Source organism: Oenanthe melanoleuca, chromosome 19, assembly GCF_029582105.1.
Source record: "Oenanthe melanoleuca isolate GR-GAL-2019-014 chromosome 19, OMel1.0, whole genome shotgun sequence".
Lineage (NCBI taxonomy): Eukaryota > Metazoa > Chordata > Aves > Passeriformes > Muscicapidae > Oenanthe > Oenanthe melanoleuca.
In genome coordinates, this window is record NC_079352.1 from 69,832 (window position 1) to 96,337 (window position 26,506).

The window sequence follows — 26,506 nt, forward strand, 5'->3', positions numbered from 1 at the left end:
TATTAAAATGAAAGACACTTACTAAAAAAAGTAAAAAAATTGCATCATTGCTGATATCCATAAAACTCACAAACAAATTTATGAGTACATGAGCAGGCACATAAATGGACAATAATCAGCATGTTTTGTAAAATAATCAAGATTTCCTACTTGAAACTGGAAAGGTATTTTGAATCTTTCAGAATTTCACCTTTTTTCCATCTTTATCCCTTGATACTCATGTGCACTCTGATAAGTCAGTGATACATTTAAAGATTAGAATTTCTGTTGTTTATTCTTGACTGCTATTTTCCTCTTTTTGGACGACATTCCTCAGATTTTTAGTTCCTGATCAAATATGAACACACTGCAAAAACAACAGTAATGTTTTTTTGTCTAAGGATCATTAAATGCTAGATTGGGTGATTTACTGAGAATCAGGCAATGCTCTGGACAGTTTATTCTTAAATTCTGGAATGAAGGGAAATGGGTAACTTTAGCACTTGGTGCTAAAGTGACAGAGAAACGGCTCAAAATGAGAGAATTGTAGGTTGTTACACTATCTCTGTGCAGCCTACGAATTTTAGTATCCAGTAAAAGCATTCATTGTGAAGGCATTTGGCTGACTTGACTTTTTTCTTTTTAAATACAGGAGAATCATACAAGTATTTTTCAGGTTCCACCTTTCCATGCACTGATTTACAATCTCCTTCTCCATATGGTTTCATTCCAGTTTTCAGAAGAGAAATTTAATTTCTTTCAAAAGCTAAATGCAGTTCCTTCCATAGACAATGTCTGCTTCTAAATAAGCAGCACTGCTGAAGAGCTGGTGGAACTGAAAGATTCAAAAAGGAAAAAGTAAAGTGGGTCAATAGTGATGAAGTCACTGGCATAAGTCTCTCAACTGGATTTAACTGGCATCTTTCACAAGAAGACTCAAAGGGAATAAAATTAATTTGTGTCTCAGCAGTAGCTCAGCCATGATTTAGACAAGGTGCTCAAGGACTAAACTGACTGGACATCTGAAGCCAATCAATGATTGTCATCTATTTAAGGGGGCTGTAAGACTGAGCTCCTCAGAAACAGTAAAGTAGGCATTTCCATTACCTGTCCTATGTGCGGACAGAGGACCTTAATCAGTTTTCTGGAAGGACCACGTGTTGAAATTCTTTCCTGCTTCTAAAAAAAGGCAATTCTGTTATAAACAAATTTGTGACTGCTGCTGAATCTGCCTCATAAAACCTGCGTTTCTAGTCAAGTACTGAGCAGACATAATAATTTCTCTTTAGAAAACGGAGTCCCATTTCCATCTAATTACGCAATGTCTAATAATCTTGTGATGATTTTCAGTGATTGCATGTGCACCTACTAAACAAGGGAAAAACACATTAAGCCATCAGATGAGCTTACAATTACATAACATAATATGAGAATATTGTTACGTCTACTCCTTGAAAATCAGCACAGCTTGTTTAAAGAAACAATCTCACCTCACTGTTCTCATGTATTTCAATACTGCCTTGTGCAGGGAACCTTTGTTTTCTTAAAGAGGTTCTATATAATTCACCTGAAAGGAAAAGAGACATATTAGTCATATAAATACTTGTCTGTTACATCTTTTACAGATATCTATGGAGGTAAGACACATTTCTAATTTCAAGATAGAAAGTTCTGTTCACAGGAAATCCTGTAGACAAACAGAACAATATTGTTCACCAGTGATTCAGAGACACTAAGCAAGTTCTGCATCCCTAGCTTTGCCTGAAGTAACTTGCTGTGTCTCCTCATGTGCTGGAGCACATCAGATCTCAAGACTGCCATGATAAGAAAGCCAGGTGAAAGGAAAAAACGCTGAGTGATTCAATACCCCAAAGCAGGCATGAAAGGCATGGATTTGATACATGACCAAAAAATAACTTTGTACCCTGAATTTAGGAGAAGAGAATTCATATGATCATTCCTTAAACTTCTGAGATCATGAGGTAAAGTTTGAACCCATACCAAGAATCAAGACACGTCCTGGTTTTTTTTTTATATAGAACATTTCAAATATCCTTAATATTTTGCCATGTTAATTAGGGAGAGATTTAGAGGAGGAAAAAAAAAGAGAACTCGTGTTGGCTACAAAGCATAAAGTGGTGATAGTCCCAAAAGAAAAGTGCTATTTCCATTATCATGCTCTCATGAGAAATGATGCCGTTCCCTGCCATCTGCTGCACTATTGCTAGCCCTTTATAATGACAAATCCGTCATAAGAAATATGTTCACATGAAGGCTGTGACATATGCTATCTATTAACAAATGAGAAAGGATACTGTAAATATACTGCAGATGCAGTTTTGCAAACTGCACTGTTTATAGGAAAATAATGGCATGCATCACCGAGCCCAATCCTACTCTGAGAATCGCAGCATGAGATAGTTGCTGTGTTAAATTCCACAGTTTCTTCACTGAATGAGTCTTGCACATGTACATGCTACCAGATCTCATAACTGACTACTACAGAGGTAATAGTAGTCAGGAGGAGATACACAGGGTTTAGCTGAGGATCTCAACTCAAAATGCTCCGCAGTTCCAGTTACCACATCAGGACAGATGGGGAAAAGCATGATTTCCAAAAGACCTAGTGACAACATGTGCTTATGAGCACAGCTGCAGGAATAAAGAAGTGACATGTCACTGTGAACTCCAGGAAGGTAACAGGCAATGTCCCCAGGGAGAACTGTGATGAAAGGCAACACCCTCATTAACACCACACACTTCTGTAAGTCAATTCCTGCTCTTTAGCAAGCAATGCAAAAGCATAGAAAGATCAAAAGCAGAGCCACATGTAAATACACTCATGAAGTTGGGCACCAGCAGCAAAGGAACCCTAGCAATGCCAGGCATGGCACCACTTTTCATTCCTACAGCACTCAGAAATTTTAACAGCAACACTTCTCGCACCTCTCTAAGCAGAGATGGAAGAAGGAAGTGCAGAGCACAAAGCACTGAAGGCTCCAAGTGAGCCATGCTGTACTGTCCTGAGTGTAAACCAGCAGCTTCACCCTCCAGGGAAGCTCGTCCTCTACCACTCCAGCCAACACTATAAGGCACTAATAATGTCACAGGCACTTTCCTGGTACATAATAATCCATATTGAAAATAATTAAATTTAAAAGAAAATTTATAAGAATCATGATCCCTCCACGTGCATTTCTCTCCACAGTGTAACATACCACAAGGCCTGTGCTAGTTAAAAAGTGCTATTACTATCTCTAGTTATTGAATAGTTTTGGTAGAAAGAAAAATGAGAACAACTCACGTTGTTTTTCCTGCAGAAAGCCAGATGAGCAAAATGCAGACTCTTCACCTGCAGAAGAAATCACAATGTAAACTAAAAGTGTTTTACATGAACATCAAGTTTTTTACTTTTTCTCCTGTGCTCCTGTAAATATTTTGAAAGTTACTACTACTACACTGATTTCCAAAACCCTACTGGCTTCCATGGGAATAGATCAGCACATTACACACTTGACAACTGCTGGAATCTATTAATCAAAATGGTTATGCTGGAAGCTAGATTTCACTCTTCACTTCAAGAAAGGTATCATAAGCAATGAAACTTATAGGTAGGTAGGTAGGTAGGTAGGAGGAATCTATTTGATAGAGGATTGTAGGTAAGAATCCATTTGATCACCTGTAGCATTAGCCATTGAATCTCTTGATAACTAAGAAATGGCATAACTTACCTAGCAATACAAACCAGATTCTTATTGCCAATATTTAATCAGCAGCTGTTTAAAGAATATTTCTGTCCTTCCATTCCCTCCCACAGTCCACCCATCCAAGGAAAGTTGCAAGTACTGAGATCTACTCCAAAAATCTAATATATAGAGACGTGGGAATAAAGGCCCTTCCTATAGATAATGTGCTCCTACAGCACTCTGGCCAGTACTACCATGGAGGGTAAACATCTTTGCCATCATTTGACCATGACAAAACCCAAAAGAATCAGCCTACCTCCACCTACATCCTCCGTCAGAGCTGGCATGAGAACACAGGTCTCTCAATCCCTTCTCTAGGCTCTTTCTTCAGAGCCTCAGGCAGCATTTACTTTTTTCCCAGAACCCACCTATCACCTGAGTACATTCATACATGTGACAGACACAGAACTCTGCTCCTGGGGCACAGCCTGACTCAAAAACAGAAGCTACATCCCCTTGCATCAAAGAACAGAATAGCAAATGACAAGGGCCAGGGAAGCTGGTGGCCTCTATGATATGTGAATAAAACTGCAGTGCAGCCGTTGCCTGCTTCTGCCTAGCGCCTAAGAAGACTCTAGAACTTGTCGACACTTCTCTCAATCTCATAAATTAAAAATGCTGTTATGCTAAATCCAACTAGGGTTAATACATAAAGAATAATAATAATCTTTATCTCCTCAGGTGGATGCAGCAGTATAAAGTAAGAGCTCTGCAACTATTCTCTATTTTTTCATGTGGTCCAACAATCAAAGTTGACAATTTGGTTTTGAAGGGAATAAAAAGGACAGAAAAAAGGACAGGCTTCTAATACACAGCAAAGAAATCTGCTTTGGTCCATTCTTTGTGCAAGCTGTACTTGCAGTACACTGCCATACCTTACCTTTGAGGAATGAAAATAATTTTAATTAGCTATTTCCAAATTTCACATACTATCTCTTTCATTTTCAGTTCCTTGCCAGGACAATTCACAGACTGTTGTTCTGCCAAAGAGGTTGGGTCACAACTGATACCTGCTTTCAGTTTACTAGGGAAGAAATATTAGCTGCAATAGCTCATAGAGAGTCACTGCTGAAGCAAAGCAGCCATCAGCTACTCCCTTGGGAACAGTGTGTGAAGCTTTCAGGAATGAGAGCTAAAGGCAAAAACCAGACCTCCATGCCAAGAGCACAGGCTAGCCTTCTGAAGTGCTTGTATACTCAATTCCACAAATGACAACATGTAAAACAATGGGTTTCATGAAGAAAATTCCTTCCCCGTGGCAGCTTTGAATGGCTGTGCAGATAGAAATTCTCCACCACAAAAGAACAACTCTCAACAGAAACTGAAGACATGTCCACTACAGAACGGAAATTAAGTTTTATTTGGTAGAATTAAGAAACAGACAGTTACTTTTCTTTTATTTCATCCCACAGTAAATTTAACATATTCTGAATAAAATGCCACTTCTCTGTCCAAGAACTGAAGGAACATCTGCAATTACTCTTATTTGCATGCCACTAAGAAAAAGGGGAATCGTTCTCTTCTTTCTTCCCTCACACATCCAATCATGCAATGCTGACCAAAAAAGGTGCCAGCAAGCTTTATGGCATGGTAACTTTCTGCATTCTAATAATCTAAATTAGTATAACAACATAACCATACCACTGGAACAAGCAACACTGATCCTCTCCTCTTTAGAACATGACTTTCATCTCACCAAGAATCCTTGAAGAATTAACTTCTGAAGAGAAAAATATATTTTGTTGAGTATTTTTTAAAATGCCATAGCAAATGCAGCACTAGTGTGAGCATAGACATGTCAAACTTGGGAAAACAAGGAAAGGAAAAGAGGCAATATACCTACAGATGGTATGATCCTCTCCATGGGAATGGCAGCCAGGGAAACTCTAGGTCCAATGAAAATGATGCAAGAACACATGCTGATTTCAGCATATGGACCGGATCTCAGTACAGATTAAAAAATGAAAAGGGAGAGACTGCAAGGGAAGCAATTAACCATTGCACAGGGAGCTGCAGTCTCTGCTTTGCTCCTAACCAAGCACAATTTTACACGTTTAAACACTGTACAGCCTCTACCGTTGACTTAAACTGGGATTAATTCTATTCCACAAGAAACAATAGATGGCTTTCAGAAAGGCTTCAAAGTCTTTCTCCTTCCACAAAAACATCAACCTGAAGAATGACATAGCTAAAATTTCCTCTTACACTTAAGACTTGTACCTATTGTCCAACAACTCAGCTGAATATTTGATAAAGAAAAATCTCCTGAAGTTGATGAATTACTTCTCTCTCACAGTAATGTTTCTCCATAATACTCTTAATTGGATGGGAAGAAAAAGCAGTACTGTTCCACAGCCAAATTAAAAACTGTTTGTGTCCTACAAAGTAATAAAATAACAATTACTTTCTCATTCACTTTTCTATCTCTACCTTCCTGTACAGGGTACATTTTTGTAGCAGCTATCAGTGCATCCTACCCCTCTGACTGGTATGGCCTTACCTCGTGCTTTACTTTGCTCTAACCAGAAATTCAAGAAGTCTGGGACAAGACAAAGGCATTTTTGTACATGCTTAATGCTCTGGAATGCCCAATACAATTTCTGGGAGCTTAGTGTGCTCTGAAAAGCTACTCTTCATGCAGTCTGCTCAAAACAGACCCAAACTTTCTCAAAACAGAAGAAGCACTGTCATTGAGTTAAGTCTTCTTAGCAGCCTTGTGCACACAACACACAGAAAACACGAATTCCAAACTCCTGCTGTGTAGTCATATAGTTTAGCTTTAGGTGGTCCTGCGGGGAGCAGGAAGTTGGACTTGATCCTTATGGGTCCCTTGCAACTTAAGAAATTCTATGATTTTATAAATTAGCTTACTCCACAGATGTATATCAAACAATCTTAAACAAAAACATTATTCTAGTCTTCCAGTTCTGTTCAGTGCCTTGTGGATATTATGACAGGAGAACAGAAAGAACAGTTGAAGGAATGAACGAGAAATTGTCCGTAACACTCTTAGAAACTGGCTGCTGCACATAAAAACCAGCCTTTTCCCCCCCTTACTCTAGATGGGGAAAAATGAGATCCTAAAGATATGACACTGAGAGGAAAAAAAAAATCATTACTCAGTGATGCATTTACTGCACTTAAAACCTCAGGAAATACTTTTCAAAAGGAAAGTTATAAAGAGCAGCTAGAATAGTGGGGTGTCATAGTGCATGTCATGAATTCAACAGCACTTTATGGTCCACTGAGAAACACAAAGCTTGCAATTAAATAAAAATCAGAAGAAATCAAAAAGCTCAATCGTAGGTGGTGCAGAAAGGGAAGGAATCGCAGGTTTCCATACACAGACCAAATACAACTTGCACAACAGCAGCACCTCCCAGCTCCAAACTACTATCTTGTAATGGGGTAGATACGAAGAATAAGTTTGATCTAAATCAGCAATTTAAATGACTCCCAGAAAGAAAGCAATGTCCCAGTCAGCACCATCTTCCAGATAGACAATCAATTTGTTAAAAGATGAAAATATCTGTGTAACCTAGTCTTGTGCAATGGGACAAAGAAAGGCCTTTCACTCACCTGATAAGAAAATTTCCAGTTGTGAAAGCTGATCATGTCCAAATATTTTGCTGGTAACCAGTAAAGCAATCCATCAGTCTGTATGTGTGGCATATGAAGCACAGGAAAAGTGAATTTCACAGGCATTTTACAGTCAGTTATGTTTTAAACAACTAAAAATTAAATCGTTTTTTGTCAATATACCTGAGAATTCATCCTAATTTGAAGCATTTAAATTCAATTAACTGGACTTGCAGAGTAAAATAGTAGCATGTTGCTGACAAAATTGACTAGTGGCTCTTAAAATTCAATTAGGGTGTATTAAACAAATACTCATCATCTGTGGCAAGCTTTATTACAGAAATGACGTTGTTATTTGTTTGCTTGCTTGTTTATTTTCCACAAAAATACCAAATATGGCCTCTTTTTTTTTTTTTTTTTTTAATAAATTAAGTTTTAAAACAAAGAAACAGTCAAGATTCATTTGGGCTTTGCCTGTTTCACTTTTTTTGTGTGTACATGCGTGGGTTTCTGTAACATTTACGTTTTGGAAAATGCAGGCTGAGCTGGCAAGGAAGATGAGCAGTCTGGCAGGTCAGAGAGCTCTGGCTTGAACTCGGGGGAAATGAGAGCACATCACCTTTGAAAAAAGGGGCAAGCAACTGGGGAGGGCTGCAGGGCTGCTGGGAGGTTACACAGGGACAAAACTGGAAGGGCTAAAGCCCAAGTAGAACTCAGTCTTAAAACTACTGCTATAAAAGACAACATAAAACGCTTTTTACAAATATGTCAGCCATAAAAAGAGGGCCAAGGAGAATCTCCATCCTTTACTGAATGCAGAAGTCACACTGTGACAAATTTGTGACCCGGGGCCAAGGAAAAGGAGCCCACTTCTGGCAGAGTTTGGGACCTTGTATAACAGCCTCATTGATTTTTCTCTTCAGCAGGCCAGTGGGCATTCAGTGCTAGGACAAGAGACAATGGCTTTAAACTGAGAGTGGGTTTAGTTTGGACATGAGGAAGAAATTAATGCCTCTGAGGGTGCTGAGGTACTGGTACAGGGTTCCCAAAGCAGCTGTGGCTGCCCCTGGATCCCTGGCAGTGCCCAAGGCCAGGCTGGACAGGGCTCGGAGCAGCTGGGACAGTGGGAGGTGTCCCTGCCATGGCAGGGAGTTGGAATGAGATGGGCTTTAAAGTCCCTTCCAACCCAAATCACTCTATGATTAATTACACCTTCTGGTGAAAGACAGAAATAATGTGCTCCTGAGAATCATGAGTTGTGCAAGAATGCACACTCAAAAAAATAAAATCAGAGACTGTACACAGCAAGCTTCAGATTATCTTACTCTGTCATATATTACAAAGGTGTATATTTCTTTTCCTTAAAAGAAATAACCAAACAAAAACATGCCAATTACCTGTTTTTCCACTACTACACCACAAACTCACATTACTGCAAATATCTTGCTACTGGGATTTTAATACATCATCTAAACCAACCATTTCAACCTTCCTACTCACACATCCATCTGCGTTCCTGAAGATCATCTTCCCATCTCTCTAAATTTCTAGGGGAAGCTTTAGTAGGAAAAAGCTATCCAGACAAGGATATACAAGCACTTTCTCCTCACACCTCCAAGACGTTTTCCTCCCTTGCTAAAGACAAAAGCTCTCTTTCTACCCATGTCAAGGACAGTAAGCAAACCTGACATGCACAATCCATTCCTATCACACTACTAAGTAATTACAATCAGTGTGTCGGGGCAAATACACAAAGGAAATTGATGAAGATCAAATTAAGATCTCAACCTTGGCATTTGCTAAATTCTGAAATCTTGGCTTTGCAAACTTGGTTCTGATATTCAGCAACCGTAATGAAATATAACCTGTCCTATCATTTCTGGTAAAATGGCCAAGAATCAGAGTTGTCCAGCAGTAGTTATTAGTTCATTGAGGACAGGCAGAAAACCAGATAGCCATAGAAAAAAACAGAAGCTCAATAAAAGAAAAACTTCCAAGCTTGTATATTTTATTAGATCTAAGGAAAAAAAGATGTCTAATGTTCCAATGTAGCTTGCACAAAGTAATACAGTAGTTTTGTCTATGTTAATGACCGAGAAAATGCCAACTGCTTCTGCTCAGCAGTTAGGAAGGCAGAAGTAAATAAAATTCCCCAGTGTGGAAGTTACCAGCTCAGGAAGGGCAGTCTGATCTACTAAAGCTGCAGAACAACTGTTGTTCAGTGTAATTAAAGCTGGCTGATGTCCATAGATGTGTGACACTGGTCAGCTGGCAGAGCCCAGGTATCCTGGCATCGAGCTGCATTGCACATTCCTTGGCAGCTTTATGTTTCTTCTACTTTTTAGAAAACAAAACGAAATGAAGGAAGCGGGGGGAAAGAGGTGACAAAATGAAGGCTAAAGAGCTGAAAAGCCTGCTGGCTGTACATGGAGATTGAATCACAACAATACAGATAAATTCCAACTGCACTGGCAAGCATTTATTACCTCCCTATGGAGCTCTGTGGTTCTTCATTCACTTGAGATGATTCTAGATTCTCTCATATTTTAATTTGTGTGTGAGAGAGAAAAGAAAAAAAAAGTTTAATGCTAGGCTCTTATAATCCTTTCCAGCTCTCAAGCTCCCATTTACAAAAGACCAATATAACAAGAGAGAGCAACTGAAGGAGAGAGGAAAACCCCAGTATACACGAGACCTTATTTGAATTCTTATGCAGGTTTGGTCTCAAACAAACATGTCTGGGCCTCATGGATAATCCATACTCCAGCATTTTTTCCTTAGGATTTCACTCTTTGAAATGCTGACACAGGTTTAGGTTTACATGCCAATTACTAGCTTGAATCGAATGACTTTTTTTTCTGTAACAAATTTTTGCCTGGTTTGCAAGTTAACATGAATAGAAATCTCATTTCCCACCATAAAAAAACTCGTGTATTGCAATATAAAGCATGGACTAAATTCAAAGCATATGTAGTCTTCTTCACCTTACCCCCCCCTTACCTTCACTGCACTATACAAATACAAGCCAACAATAAATTCAAATTTAGAAACACTAACAATATATATTTAAATTAAGGATATGATCTCAAGATAGCTGGAAAACTGGAAATCACCAGGCTGAATTTGTTCCTAGTGGTGAGCACATGCAGTTTCCCTTAATGCAATGGACAGAATTAATTGCACCAGGAGTGAATTTTAAATGCTTAACTATGATGTGTGAAAATGCTTTTGCTCCACAACAAGAAAAGCATCTGCATCAACATAATTTATGCAGCTGTATGAATTTTTAATTCAGCTTGATTGCTGTTTGTGTTATTTTCTGTATTTAGCAAGAGTGCATCAAAGAAGATTTGTGTCAGTGTGCTTTACAGACAGAACCCTACTTTCTTTTGCACTGCTGAAACAGTGAAATCACATTCTGGCTTAATGAGATAGAGTACATGTAATATTGGCTCAGACTTGTGCTAGCCCAGCTCTCAACAGCTCCAGTCCTTGCCTGACATGTCTACTAAGAACAATCAAGCTCAGCATAATAAACTGTTGCCCAACAGTATGCTGGCAGCACAAGTGACACAGTATCAGAAAGCAAATACATCTTAGAATCAATCAATTCACGGGCTGTTCTGAGCCAGGTATGCTGGTCCTGAAGTTTCTAACAGGTGTATGTGAACAAAAATGAAGAAAGGAAAAGAATAGATGAGAAAGAATTTTCACCGGTTCTTTTCCTTTCTTTTGCAAAACATCACAGAGAATTGGCTTAAACGAAAATAGAAACCTTCAGTATGAAGAAGGATGGAGTGTAACTCAGAGGACTGCTTCCTTAGTTTTTGCACGTGCTTCCCATGCACTGGGTCTTACATTCTCACATTATTCAACTGCACAATACAAAAACCCCATACCATTATCAGCCTTGTTTCTGAAGAACTGAAACCCTTAAAAGCAGTCTCTTACAACTCTTTCCTTAGTGTCCAACACAAAGGGCACTGCGGAAGGAAAAATCCAAACAAACCCATCCTCACACAAAGGTGCTAAAGTGAAAAAAAGCCCCGTTCTAAAATGCCAGGCGTGGGAGAAATAGGGAAATTTCTGCAAGAATTTGAGGATAAATGGTTCTTGGCTAGTTATTTAGAAGACTAGGTCATAATTGATATAATAATGTATTCCTTTTTCTTTGTACTTTGTAGCAAAGAAAATGCCATATTTACAACAGGTGTAGTATATCTTAAAAATTGCCATTGAATCTCTGAATAAGTTAGCAAGCAACATAAATGAGGCCTTGATATCATGTTAAAAGCAAATGCAGAACTGACTTTTTCTTCTCTATTTACCTTTATAACAACTGTAAATACACTGTGTGTACTGTGTCTACCTGTTAGTTCAATACTATAAAAATAAATCATTCTCATGGTAGGCAATCAAGAAGTTTATGACTGAGATAACCACTACTTTTACATATACCTGTTTACTTAAACCTGTTAACAGATATTTTCAGGATTGACTACATGTAGAAAAACCATAAAGAAATGCACCATTGTGCCTGAGCCCATATCACCAGTGGAGAAGCAAGCTAGGTCTTTCTCTCTCACCGCAGTCAACAAGATAATTTAATTTTCAAACAACTAGGCAATTTAGAAGCCAAAGTAACAATAACGGTGCATAGGCCTTTATCCTAAGTCCCAAATTCCTACTGGTGTATCAGTGCCCATTTCCCACCCACTCCTTTCAGTAGTCCATAGTTACACACATATCTACATAAAAATGGCCCCAAATACACCTGTATGCATCCCATGGAAATTCCAGATAAGGATTCGTTGATTTTAAGGACTGAAATAAGTCAGTGACAACAAACATCTCTCACACGCTGAATACAAGAAAAAAAATAAGTTTTAGTCTTGTAATCTATCTCATAGTTGTTCAGCTGAGTCCAACACTGACTTCCCATTAAAGCCAATAAATTTGTACTACTGGGTCTGCTGAAGTTTTCTTCTGAAAGAGATCACTGCAATTAATTTCTCAGCACTAAAATGCTACTTAATGCAACTTAATGTTCCATTAAAATGCAACATTAATGTACATTTAAAATGTTAATGTAAATCTTTTAACTGTGGGATGCTGTAGAATGACATTACTTCTGCAGAGAATTTACATAGTATCTAAAAAGTAATTGCTTCAGTAGTCAGATGTTCTTGTTAACTCTAAAGAATTACGTAATACAAGCTAAACATTACCTTGATTTCCTTCAAGCTTCCCAATTGTTTCTATCTGCTCAACAAGGTCATTTGAGTTCCACTGGCTCATGCCTATGAGAATAGCATTTTTTCCTTCCACCATCTCCTCTGTAAGAAGAAAAAGAATAAAATAAATTGCTGTGACAAACAAGAGAAAAAAGACAGGGTGACGACTAGTAATCGAGAGAGAAATAAATACTCATTAGAGCCCCTAACGGGAAGAGAGAACAGGTTATGCAGGAGTGTCCAGGAAAGCCTCTTGTCTATCTGTACGCTCTACAGCGATCCCATACGCTTCATGGAAAAACATGGAAAAGAGAGCACTGTCTGAATCTTTTCTCTTTGGAACAGCCACTGTAAAACAAAGCTTATAATAATCACTTTGAGTGCTAGTGTGGTTGGTTGGTTTTGGGGTTTTTTAATTTTTTTTTTTAATTTGAAGAACATTCAAAAGGCAGAGCAGAGGGAACTGCGGACACAGACCAGTTCAAGACTTTTCAAGAATGTTTCTCCCCTTTTATCAAAGCTGTCTGTACTACATAAAGCTTTACATTTCCATCTAGGTACACAGAGACATAATGGAGTGGAACCAAGCCCACAGCACAGAAAACCATCCCTTTTACTGACATCCCATCCAGGAAGTGGGCTTGGAAAAACTGAAAGCACAAAACACAACCTGTGGATAGATATTAACTCTCTGTAAAGAACAAACCCCAAATCAAACAAGCCTAGAAGACGTAGGAAAATACTTTCCTTCAATTTAACAATTATTTGGCAAGAAGGGTGCAATAATCTTTTCTGAATAAATTTACCCAAAGCACTTCAGCCTGGCTGGATAAAACCCAGAATAGTCTTTGTACCCAGAGCGAGTACACAGAAAAAAAGTAAGGAAAGCAAATAACGACAGTTCTTTACTTGTTAAGAACTTGTTCAGAGAATGAGTCAAATTCTGTCCTCTGTTACTGCCTTTCATAGAGACAATGGGTCTAATATGAGAGTAAAAACAGAATAATTTAGCCAGGACATTTCTGACTAAAATAATAATTTTCAAATACCTACCTTGCAGAAGGTCTCTAAATTATTAAAAAATTTATGTTCTTTCATGTTATCTCATATGTACTCTCTTATTTAGAGAGAACTTGATAATGTATAAAGGACTGTAAAAATCACTTTATAGCCACCACCATATCTTATCTCTTCCAAAGTCATACCTTTTATAAGCAAACAACGATAAAGGTTATTTATCAGATTTGTCAGAGAAGCTGGATCCAGCAAAGCCCCCTGAACCTGATGCAATGTCAGCTGCTCCCTGAGGCAGAGAGAATCAACCACTTAGCACAGCATTTTGCTCAGGTTTTTGTCACTTTCTCAAAGGCTGATTTATTTGAAGTTCTATAGGGAGGAAGGCAAGGAGCCATGGTGGTTTTGGTCTCTTCCCTCCCCCCCCCTCAACAAGTGGTTTTCAAATCCATCTGAGTATGCTGAGTATTTTCAGTGATGTTCTGTGCTTAGTCCTTACTGCTGTTCCTCCAAGAAGTGTCTTGCCCCCGAGTCTCACACCAGCCCCTCAGTGCAACTGCACAAATACAGATGGAAAAGTGTTCAAAAAGTAGAACAACACGGCCCTCAAGACCTCCTTAAGGCCTAGCAGTGGTGAGTGTCTGGTTGTACCCTTTTATCTACAAATAAAAATGGGAGATAATGGTTCTCTACTGTAGATTTTGTTTTTCTGCTTTGTTCCTCCTGAGCAGTCCAGCCGTGGCAACTGGAAGACGAAGCAGCAGCAGCACAGCCGATGTAACACTGGCAGGTGTGTGCAGCAGGCACGAAGAGCAGTGAAAAGAACTGAAAACAAATGAGAGACATGTGCCTCCAGGGCTGTGTTATCGAAGATTTTTTTTTTCAGCTTAAAGGCTGTGGGGCAGGTACGTGGGGAGATTGGTATGGGGGTGTTTGCCTGTCTGCTGTGGACGTCTGATGAAACGGCCAAATGGGAATGTGCTGGCTTCTCTGAGCAGCTTTCCAAATATGAGAAAAAATATGTTAGTCAGTCATGGAATTTCATATTCTGACAATTTTGTGATGATGTACTCAGCTGCAGTTTTCATCTTCTGGGATCAGAGGTATGATGCAGTTAAATTATAAGGCAGTTTCCTGCATTAAATATTATTTTACATGTTAACAGTGTAAAATTCCAGCCTAACTTATGGCATGTCACATGGAAAGTAAGAAATAAAGGAAAGCCAAGCAATATAAAACAGTAAAACTAAATTAAGTAGTTAGCCATGACAGATGAATCAACAGTCAAAACATGTACAGCTGCTTCATCTGAAACACAGGTGCTTGATTTTCTGTTTACAAGGCTGCCAGCCAGAAACTTCTTTGTTTGAGAAACTGAGATTTGACCCCAGCTGTTTTTCAGAATACAAAACCAGCTCACTAATGTTATGTTTTAATGGTGCCAACTGCTGTGCCCACTGTTTCCTACTTCAGCCTTGTCTATAAAGTACAAATTACACATGGCTAGATGTGGGATAGCTTCCAGATTCTCCCATGAAGAAAGTCCATAGTATCCAACTCCAGCTGCACTGTACAGCTGCAAGAACATCAAACATTGATGAAGCACTCCATATAAGTAGCAGAAAATGGGTGAGAAATATAGGTAAGACACACTGCAGAAAATGTTATGCTGGAGACAGAAAAAGGGTATCAAGCTACCTCATTTTCAGGAGGTGAAAGCCACAGTCTCTGTCCTGGACAGGATTCCTTCACTCCAGCACAAACAAACTCCTCTTGTTCCTTTGGTGCTAAGTTTAATTTACTGGTAATGCCAATTACTTCAGCCCACACATATGTTTTCCTTTACCAAAGACACAAGCTCCCTTATCACCAAGAGAGCTTCTGAGCGTAGAAACGCCTTCTGCCTCTTTTGCTAGTACTTATGCTTCTGTGTGCGCTTATTTTCCTGGCATTTAAGCACTTATTTCTGAAAGGCTGTTTGGGAGAAAGCAGAAATGATACTAAATTAGGAGGACCTATGGACTGCCTCAAGGGTAGCAAGGCCTTGCAGAGGGATCTGAATAGACCACAAAGCTGGGCAATCACCAGCCACAGGAAACTGAACGAGTGTTGGATTCTGCACCCAGGATGAGTAACGCTGGTTAGACCTACGAAGTGTGGGAGAAGGTGGCCAAGGGAAGCCCCACAGAAAGAGAGCTGAGGGTTTAGGTTGGTGGCAAACTGAGTATGAGTCAACAGTGCATTGTGGCAGCCAAAAGGGCCAGGAGCGCCTGGGGTGCATCAGGCACAGCCCCTGGCCAGGTGAAGGAAGGTGGCTGTCCCACTCTGCTCCGGCACAGCCTCGCATCGAACCCTGTGTCTAGTTCTGGCTGCAGTAACACAAGAAAGAGCTAAAGCTACTAGAGAGCATCCAGAGGAGGACAACCAAGAGGCTGAAAGGCTTCCAGACCAAGATTTATGAGGAACGACTGAGGTCTCTTGGTTTGCTCTGTTTGGAGAAGACTGAGGGGAGACCTCATTGCAGTATGCAACTTCCTCAAGATGGGCCAAGGAGAAGGAGGTGCTGAAATCTCTCTGCTAACCAGTGACAGGATATGAAGAAATGAAAATATATTTAAACAAAACTCGATTTGAAGAGCATTTTTGCAAGCTAACTATCAAGTAATCTAAACTTGAAAGTACTTGTGTCAACTCAATATGGACTATGTTCCAGCAAATTCCAAGTGCATTTCCTGTTCTAAGTCTACAATGCATGCCTCACCAACTCCAAAAATGCAGGCATCAAACTGACCTTCAAAGCATTACTGAACAATGGATCTTGATGATTCAAAAGACTATTCCATCAAGCACAATAAGTGATCATAATCCCAAAGACAAAATATAGTCACACTTTTGATCTATTCACATCAAAGAAAACTACACCATCAGGAATGTCTGAAACATCATCATTTTAGTCCTCTTCTTAGAGAAAAAATTTGAAGTATGATTTGGTGCTCAAAGTTACAACTACAGCTTCAAATGCAATTTGGAAACACTGCTGAAATCATCAAGACAGCTATTTTAAGTACATTGCAAAGCACAAAGACAGTGTGAAGGAAAATCAGCATAGGGTATATTTCTTTTCTATTTCCAACTCTTCCACTTGCTAAAGCTTAAAATTTAAATGCAGCTTAAACAATTTGGGTATCCTATTCTCACTGACTACCCAGTGGGAAAAGATCACTATCTCTCATTCTCTTCATGCTTAGCTGTCTCCCATACTCATTTAATTTTGATCCATAGAAGCAATTTATCACGTATTATTATCTCTCACTAAAAATCTGTTATTAGGGGATTAACAACTCAGTAACAGATGTTGTTCATTATCTTTATATAGCAGTGACTTTTTATTTCAAATAACCATTATAAATATGATAGTGACTGTCATTACAAGCATTTCAGACTACATAGACTACTTTTGACACTAAAACTCACATATTTAAAGAAAGCTCTTTCAGAAAAAAAGCAAGTGAAATGTGTCAGAAAAGCCTAAGTTTTGGTTTCTGGAAACAGAACCAAAACCAGAGTCCCAGTCTCCCACTGGAGGTGGGCGATTGTGTATGCACATGACCTACAGATTCTTCTCCCACTTCAGAATAAAACTTGGCATGTTACTGAGCATGTCAAGATTCAGGGCCTCACAGATGACGAAGGGATCTGCAGTTACTTCAGCAGGTTAGAGCACAGCTGGACTCAATGATCCTTGTGTGTCCCTTCCAAGTCAGAATATCCTGTGATAAATCCACAGGCATTCAGATACTGCTCCTTGAACAAGCAGAGGTTCCAGTCCCTCCAGTGAAAGTTTTGATAGAGCGGAAAACCTAAGACATTGGTCTTAAAAGTTGGCCATCAGTAACACAGACACTCATGGCCTTTATCAGGAACTGTGAACAAGAGCACACTCGTTGTAATATCAGACACTGTGTGAGCTGGGAAGGACCTGGCTCAGACCCCACGAGGTCTGCATCAGTAATGTCTTGCTGCTTCTGACACCAGACTCAGCTCAGGGCAGCTCACTCACCCACCCCAGCACCTCATCAAACTCCATTCACAAATCCTGGATAGAAAAACTATCGGAGGTTTTGTCTGATGAGGACAATGTTGTCAGTTCACCTATGAAGGAGCTAAGTTATGTGTTGCAAAACTGAGGGGAAAAACGGGGAGGAGAGGACAGAAAGGTGTACTCACCTCGTGCATCAAAGAATTCATCATCGGAGCTCTCGACAGAGTCCCTGAGAGTCTGCGTGTGCCGAGCGCCGCCGAACCGGCATGGGCCAGCTGGAAACAAGGAGACCCACATTAACACCAGGGATGCTCATCTCTGCTCCAGAACAGAACGTTAATGAACAGTTTGTGTATCTGCCTCAGGAGGATGGTCATCATGCACACTTCAATCTCAACCGTCAGCCAGCCAGAGCTCTCAGGATGGCAAAACTTAATCACTTTAATCACTTAACCGAAGTGATTCAAACAAATTTGTGTTGAAGATAAGCCTGCATCCACCTAATGCAGTGACCTCAAAAGATAAATTCTTTCCTGTTGAATTCATGTGGCTGTTCCATTCCAACACTCAAATTGCACATTGTTTCTAAGACACAAAGCAGCATTTCCCCAGGACATGGCAGTAGTTTCCACTTAAATTCAATCTAACTCCTAAAAGAAGTGCCATCTTATTTGGCTCACAGATTTGCAGACAAGCTACTCAATTCTCACTCACTGAACTGGTTTCATCAAAGAGCTTTACTGTGCTGGAGCCTGGGGCTTTCATTTGAAGCTTGCCATTTGAAGACAGGAAGGCAAAACCACACTAGAATAGGTACAGTAACAGATATAGTCATGACAGCTTAGATGGTCCTAATGGATTATCATACTCAAACTCATTTGTAGTTAGTAAACCAGATTTGTCTAAATATCTGAATTCTCCTTACATCTAAGCAACCCAACATTAGAAAAAGTTAGTGAAATATATTCCTTATATTAGACAATTCCCTGGAGAAGAATTGCAACTAGCCCGGCTGAAAATCAGTAAAAGTACTCACCCCACAAAAAAAGCTCATGGTTCCAGGGACCTTGGAATTTGATGCAGAATGTGAAGAAGGGCAGGGAAAAGTGTCACAAATATCCAGGCATAAATTCTGGCTATGAGAAAAGATCTTGGGAGCATCCATTTTATTATATTGCACTTGGAATGCTTCTAGATTTAGAAGCAGCTTAAACTTAACCACAGTGAGCAGCATAAATCTGCATAAAGCTCACTGCAACAGCTCTCCATATCTAGACTGATTTGCTGGCTAGACTGCATTGCATTGCCTTTACACATTGGTCCTTCCTTCTGTGCCAGCAGATTAGCATTAGGCACCTTCAGAGGACTTTATTAACATTTCTTGATTTTATTAGACACTGGCATTGCCTGGACTCACTGATTTGATTTACACTGTCAATTGCTGCATATTTTATTTGATAATTTTGCTTCAGGGAATTAAAAGACCAGCCCTATTTCAGAACACAGGTGAGCTCCTTGATAATGACACTTCATGCTTCTATGGCAGTGAACATACCCTTTATCAGATCAGTCAGCTGACTCTTAGAGCCAGATTTCAGAAATTTTTGCACCCAGGGTAGAAACTTTCATTTCATTTCTGTTGTTGAGTATCACAATTTCCGACCAAAGAAGGAGAGAGCACACAGAAATGTTTTCAACACTACATGACCAATCTGCGACTCGCAATAGTTGAACTGGAAGCAAGTGCAGTAGTTCCCCATAAGCTGTCAGGGCAGCAAGACAGAGGGACAGCAGGATAGAAGAGTAACATTTCCAAGAGGTGGAAGAAGCGCCTACAGAAATGCACATGTGCTTTTCTTCTAGAAGAAGCAGAAGTTTCCTATCTAACCTGCTCTCTCTGCACAGAACAAGTTGTAACAGTCACTTGTCACAGAGGCAACTGGCAGGAGCCTGCCCAGAGCACAAAGCCACAGTAAAAGCCAGGGAGAAGACAAGAACAGAGCCATCCTTGCAGCACTACGAACAGAAGCTGAATGCTCTAGTTAGGCTAGCACTAACGGTAAGTAATTGTAATTAAGATTACAATCAGAGATTTTCCTCAGTAAAAAAACATCTTGTCTTTTTTTATTCAACAAAGAATAGCTGGAATCTCGCTGGTACTTTGCTGCATCAGAGACCTGGTGACCTGACAGGAGGTGCTATGGTGCATGTTAGATATTGATTTCCTTGCCCCTGTGCCCAAGTAAGATCACAACTGAAATCTATATCCGGCACAACAACTTCCATAAGGGGAAAATCCACAGATTTCCCTGTGTTGTATTATGCAACACTTGTGCTTTGGCTGAAGGCAAATCAGATTGCACCTCTGTACACGTCACCCTAATTCAGATGCGAGGCAAATTCCATCCTTGGTGTTTAGTGACTGTACATAATACCAGCAAACAGCAGAAGAAACAGTTCCCACTCACATGTCAGCAGCTTCTAGGGCTGTCCATCCAGAGAAGGAACAACCCACTAAAATGATGCAATCTCTGATATGTTCCACAAATAGACCTAAGGAGCAGAACAGTCATGGAAAATGCCAATTCCACTTTCACCCACAAACACCAGCAGGGCTCGTTCTACCATAGCTCCATAAGAATGCAACAGCAGTTGAAAAGTATATATAAAAGAAGAATCAGCTCTAGCTTCCTCTGGTCAGGAGGCATAAAATCAATTTCTTTCCAAAGGTGGCTCTTTTTCTTTCACAAACTGGCAATGATATGACAATTAGGCAGTGCATGAGCACACTTCATTCCATGTGACATGAGGGTGATTCTAAAAGAGAAAAAAAAGGAAAAAGAAAAACACAAGAGGAATTAAAGTGACCCAAATGGTCTGCAGCCAGCATTCTCAGGACTAAGGAAATAGAAACAGAAAAACAGACAAGAAGTGAAGTAAGGCTGAATAGGCTCTGAAAAACAGTTTAAGAAGCAAAGGTTTTCCTCTGAAAACTGAATAGCTAATGCTGTTGATTCCCAACTTTAATCACTCTCCTATACCCTTTGGAAGGCATAGTGTCCAAAACACACTCATCCTGTAAGTCCCAAGCATCCTAAGACAGAGCAGCTCACCACCGTCATTCAATAGTAAGCACATGTTCTGCTATCAGTACCAAAAATGCTGCTTCAATATTAGTTGTTTAGTAAAATGCATACCAAGGTAGGAGAAAGAAAAGGCATCTACTTTCCATTTCCATTCCAGTAACTGGCATCAATTCTGACAGTACAAAGCCACACCATACACTGCAGGTCCTTAGTTGGCATACACCTGGAGGTGAAATGTGTGAAGAGCACAAGAATATCTTCTGGAAAAGGAAAGAACATTTTCCTGTGGAAATTACGTCCTCGAAGCACACCTTGCTAAGGCACAGGGATTGAATCTGCTACTGGATCCAATGAGCAGAAAATTAATTTTCAAATGCAGCAGGAAGTAAGTCTAGCCCTGCTGTGAAACCACAGCCCTGTTACCTTTCTTCATTGGTTCTGCCTTCTCCTCATTTTGAAATAGCTTTTTGAAACACTTACTGCAACTGAAAAAAAACCCCATTATTGGAGTCATCACATCACTGTTTAGAGAAGCACTTCACAAGCAGGACCAGCACATACACTTTGGGAATGAAAGAGTAGTGATTTCACTCCTGAAACGTACTTGTGAGGGCAGAGGAGCAGCACAGTAGGCTCAGTCCAGCAGCATCAGTTAAGAGTCACTCCACCCTCTTCTCCTTACCAATGCACGTATCACTGGCGACCTTGTCAGGCAAGCAGGACAGATGGGAAGTAAGCAGGATGAGCCAAATGATGAAAGTGAAGTAAGCAGGATGACTGGTCATACCAGCCCCTTGTGTACTGGCAGCATCACAGGCTGGTTCCAGAGTCCATCCCAGCTCAGATGTGCTCACACCAGACTTGCCAGGAAGATGCATTCAAGCAGCTTGGGATAAGAGCAGCAGTTTTCATTGGATGCAATTACAGCACTGGGCTTTACTGTAAAACTAATTCGATATTATTCACTTCACTGTCATATTATCACAGATTTCAAGCTTGCAGCAGGCCTTTTTCTATATCTTTTGCTTAGTAACATTTTCCAATTTCCCAGACATAAGCACATGCCAGAAGACAGGCAATCATAAAGAAAGCACTCCTGAATACTAGCACCACACCTAGGTAGAGATGAAACAGCACCGTGTTCTTAGCTACTGGAAACTTAGTCTTTTACACAATCAAATACTGAGGACTGAATTAATCTCAACTAAAAAATAATAAAAAATAGACTCTATTACAGAAATTAAAACATTTCCACTTGTCAGAACTTGTTTTAGAAGTATACCACTTTGAATTCAGGGCAGTTTTCCTAATAAAATTAAAAAGCCCAAGTCATTTTCCCATTTGGATAGAGATGCTGGGTAGGAGGAATGACCTTTGCTACTGCTACTGACTGCTGTTGCATAATAATACTTCTGTTTTGCTGGTTTCAGATGTTTCTTGCCTATCCATTAAGTGATTTAACTGAGCTACCCACACAGTGCTACCTAGTGACTATGCAGTTAAGACTTACTGGAGGTCAAGTTTACCCACTATTATTTTCTAGTTATTTTTTATTTCTTATTAGGAAAACATAAAACTGAAGATATATGTTAAAAGGATGTGAATTTAACTACTGGAGGCACTCCCAAGACAGAGGGAAATGCTGATCAGAGGAAGCCCTTGCCTGCACACTGACCACCAAAACAGATGGACTATATCATCATTGATAGCAGGGCCACATAGAACTCATCCAAAATCACAGAATGAATCTGCATCAGACACTGGAACTGAAATGAAACACACTCAGTGGAAGGGGCTGAGGGGGGGCATAAATTGGGAGGCCTCCAAAACTGTGAGGCTAAAGAAGGAGAGGGAGAAAAATAACCGTGGGAGGTGAGAGGAAGGGCAGAGAGAACAGAAAAGGGTATGGAGAAGAAAGAAGTTGAAGATCAAGTCAAGATGTCAAGTTCCCTTGTCAAAATACACAGCTCACAAAGCCAGACATAGTTACAGACAGAAAAAAGCCCATAAAATTGCAGGTTCTCTTGCCAAGAAGTGAAAGACCTAACTGATGGAGCAGTCCAGATGCCACTGTGGTCAGAAGTGCCCAACACAACCAGCTCCTCTCTCCCATTCCTCATACAGTGTCTTTCATTTCACAGCAATTCCACAGCGAGAAATCCCTGGTTGTCTTCTATGTATATCCCTCCACTGGCAGTTCTGCAGCAGATGGTAAGGACAGGCATGTATTTGAATACTGGATACAGGAAACAAATCAAGAAACTAAGCCATGCAGGCCTTTAAGCCCCTATTTTAAGGTATCAGTGGCATTTGCAGTCTTGTACTTTACAGGATTACTAGTGAGGTGGAAGAAGAGAGAAAAGAGGTTTAACATGACAGTTCAGACCTCAAATCCTAGATCAAACTTTCCTGTAAACATGGAACATCTCCCAGAGCTGTTTCTTGATGCTTCAGATGCCAGCTTCCCCACAGCAGAAATCACCTTCCCTCTCAGCAGTGTCATCGCCTCCTCCAAACTGACTCCCCAAAACCAGAGAAGATATGAATATTCTCTAATATTTTCCTGCAATGACTGTAGGTGGACTGCCTGCAACACATCTGAAAGTCTCTACTTTCATAGTGCAGAGATTCTGGCTTTCTGAGGAGGCTCTGGCATTTTTGAGTCACCGCGATCTGTTAAAAATGAAGTCAGAGCTGAAGAGCAGATACCCTACCCCTCCCACAGGAACATGTGGGTAGTGATCTGCAATTGTCTCTGTGTGGTTTTACAATCCACACTCTTGCAAATGCCCAAGCATTTCTGCATGGGGACTGCCTCAAGTGCTTAAGGTCTATAGCTGACTAGGTGAGGTCAGGCTACTCAAATGAGTCAAGTGTGGACCACGTCTAAAAGCCCTTTAAAAGCACACCTGTCATTCAACAGTGAGCAAAAGCACATTTCCACTACAATTTTGGTCTTCCTTTTGACTTGAGGTAAGGCTACAGCATTGGCAGGGGCTGCATGGTAGGATACCTACAAGCAAAACAACTTTTTTATTTTTGTGCATATTGCAACTCACATTGATAAACTCAGTAAGTTCAATTTATAAAAGCAGCACACATTCCCTACGCCTAGACCAGCTAGTTTCTTCCAGACTGCCTTTACTTCTCTTTGTAATAAGATTTTTGTAATTGTGTGACATCACAAAGCTTCTTTCAAAATACATACTTTGTCAGTGAAATCACATCCAAATAAAATTCCTGTGCAAAATTGTATCTGAACATGCAAACTATGTATGCAGGCTGCATCACTCATGTACCACAGAAAGCAAAGGCAATGCCCTCTTATCTTCCTATCAAACTTAAAATGACTGCAAATTAATGACAAAGAAAAAAAAAAACAACATGAGACTCTTTCCCTATTTGATTACTTTTTCATCTTCCAAAGATGAAGTTCAATCCCACATTTGCATCCTCTGAAATAATTAATGTTCTCATGTTCCTGAGTGTTACATCTCTGGGCTGCCACCAATCCATGCTTATTTTGGGGGAGTAAAGAAATAAACAGTGCTGAAACAAACCACATCCCTTTGAGTTTAGCTTTATTATTGCCATGCTGCTGTAAAGCTGTGTCCAGACCTGGCACCAAACACCAGGCAAGTGATACATACTGACCATTCAGTCATAGCAGTTAGGTCTTCAGCTGCAACAGCAATGATTCTGCATACAACCTAGAAGAAAACCACTTCTACATCAGCAACTGCACTCTCATCTGTTGTGGCCTTCGTGCACACAGAACATCTGCTCCCTCGCTCAGGCTGCACCTGCACGGAGCACGGGACATCAGGGTGCTGCGGCGGAGCATCCTCAAGCCCTGGTCTCAACCCCAGCCAAGCGACCTCCAACCCTCACATTCCTCAGGCTCCAGAGGAAGCACGAGTTACGTGAACGGGCAAGGCGCGGCGCAGGCATCCGTCAAACGCCACCCAACAGCACACCTGTATCGTTCTCCGACCACGGCTGCTGCCTCTCGGTCTGCTCCTCCCGCCCGACCAGGCGGCAGCCACGGAACTGCCCCGGAGCTGGGAGACCCTTCCCGGAGAGCAGCGGCGGAGCGCGGGAGGAGCCGGCAGGGCGATGCCCGCGCAGACCCACGGCACCGGCAGATGCGGCTGCCCAAGGCAGAGCGGGCCGTGCTCGGTAACGACGACCAGGTCAAACGCACCCGCGCCCCGTTCACACGAGCTCAGCGCTCCGCGGGGCCGACGGCGAAGGACGCGGAGCCAGGGCTGCCCCGGAGCAGGGGGGGCGGGAACGCGCCGGAGCCTCCTCCCCGGCCCGCGCTGCCCACGGGCCGCCCATCCCGCCCCAGGGGCCTCGCGGTCCCTCAGCGCGGTCCCTCAGCGCTGCCCATGGCGCCGCGCGGGCTCGGCACTCACCTGGGAGCGGAGCTTTCGCCATTTCAGGGCTGCCCGCTCGCAGTCCTCAGCCGTGTCAGGTGCTCGCCCGCCGGGCGCTCCGGCACCCCGCTCTCCGGCGCCCCATCGGCTTTCAGCAGAGGCCCCGCGCCGCCCCCCTGCCTGCGGCGCTGAGAGACGCGGCCGGGAGCCGCCGCCGGTGCCGCCCGCCCGCCGCTGAAGGCGCAGCCGCCGTCGCTAAAGGCGCAGTGAGCGGCTCCGCGGAGAGCGGGGGCCGGGCCGGGCCAGCACGGGGACGTGGCTGCGCAAAAACGGCCTGGAGAGAGCGGCCGCGAGGTGCGAGCGGCACCCCGCCCCGGCCGAGGGCTCGGCGGAGGGTCTCGTCCCGCCGCCGCCGGCCAGGACCCTCCGCCGGGAGCTCGCCTCGCCCGCAGCCCTCACGACACGCCTCCCGGGGAGGGGTCGCGGCTCCCTCGGCCCCTCGGAGCTGCGAGCGCGCCGAGCAGGGGGGCCGAGCCCCGCGCCCGCCCGCAGCTGCCCCGGCCCGCGGCGCCGCTGCCGCGCTGCCCCTGCCAGGGCGCTCCTGCTCTGGATTTTCAGAGCCAGATTCCTTCGGGTGTTGCCAAGCCCCGTGTCAATGCAGTGGCTGAACTGCAAGGCTGCCTTTTAAGTCAGCCATAGCAAGTGACTTAGAGTCTGCTGAATTAGGGAACTTTCAGGGTTTGTCCCCCTTCAGGAGCCTCACTAGCAGCATGTCTCTAAAAGTAGAGAAGCTAACTTCTCAGAACCCCCAATAATCGGGAGAAATTCATCTTAAGGGGTGTCTTAATTCACAGCCCTTCTTGAAGAAACGGTGGGAGGTGGTTGTAGAGAGCTTAGGAGGAATTGTATGTTATTAAAGTGCTTCAGAACACCACCAAATAAAGGGCAGCGAACAAAAGTTTTGCCCCCAAAATTCTACAATTAAAGAACCAAGCAAACATAATGCAAACAGGTTCTAAAGCAACTTACAGGCTCTGTGCCAACACCAACTTCATAGGTATAATGCATGATTTGCTAGGGGTATTGCTTAGCAAATACTCTCTTCATTCAAGAGCCACAGGAAATACCTCTGAGAACACAGCGAGTTAAGTGGTTTTGATTGAGCCTTAAGTGGAATAGCTAGAACAGGCAGCAGTTCCCACCTCCCCAGAGCTAGCTGCACGTGAACTGGTTCACCTTCCCGCAGCTAGGGGTGACAGTTCTACTCTATACTGCAGTTTGCCCTCGAGCCACATCGCCTCTGTCGCTGGACACGAGTCCCATTTAAAAGACTTGAGAAGGATTGCTTTCCCAAAGGTGCTACAGTGCCACTAAGCCACCAAAGAAAGCAACCCTAGAGAAAGACCATGGATATATAGAATCATAGAATATGCTGTGCTATTCCAAA

The 26,506-nt window shown here is 41.8% G+C and overlaps 1 protein-coding gene across 1 annotated transcript in view; it reads right to left on the minus strand.

The window, feature by feature from the left end:
- PITPNM3 (PITPNM family member 3) overlaps positions 1-25,523 on the minus strand; it is a 45,946-nt gene extending 20,423 nt beyond the window's left edge. Inside the window, exons 1-5 of the mRNA XM_056506351.1 lie at positions 25,099-25,523; positions 17,780-17,869; positions 12,533-12,640; positions 3,284-3,331; positions 1,470-1,546 (exon numbers count right to left, since the gene is read on the minus strand). Coding sequence (XP_056362326.1) covers positions 1,470-1,546; positions 3,284-3,331; positions 12,533-12,640; positions 17,780-17,869; positions 25,099-25,120 — 345 coding nt within the window. The 5' untranslated portion in view covers positions 25,121-25,523. The remainder of the gene's footprint in view (positions 1-1,469; positions 1,547-3,283; positions 3,332-12,532; positions 12,641-17,779; positions 17,870-25,098) is intronic.
- Between the last annotated feature and the right edge of the window lie 983 nt (positions 25,524-26,506).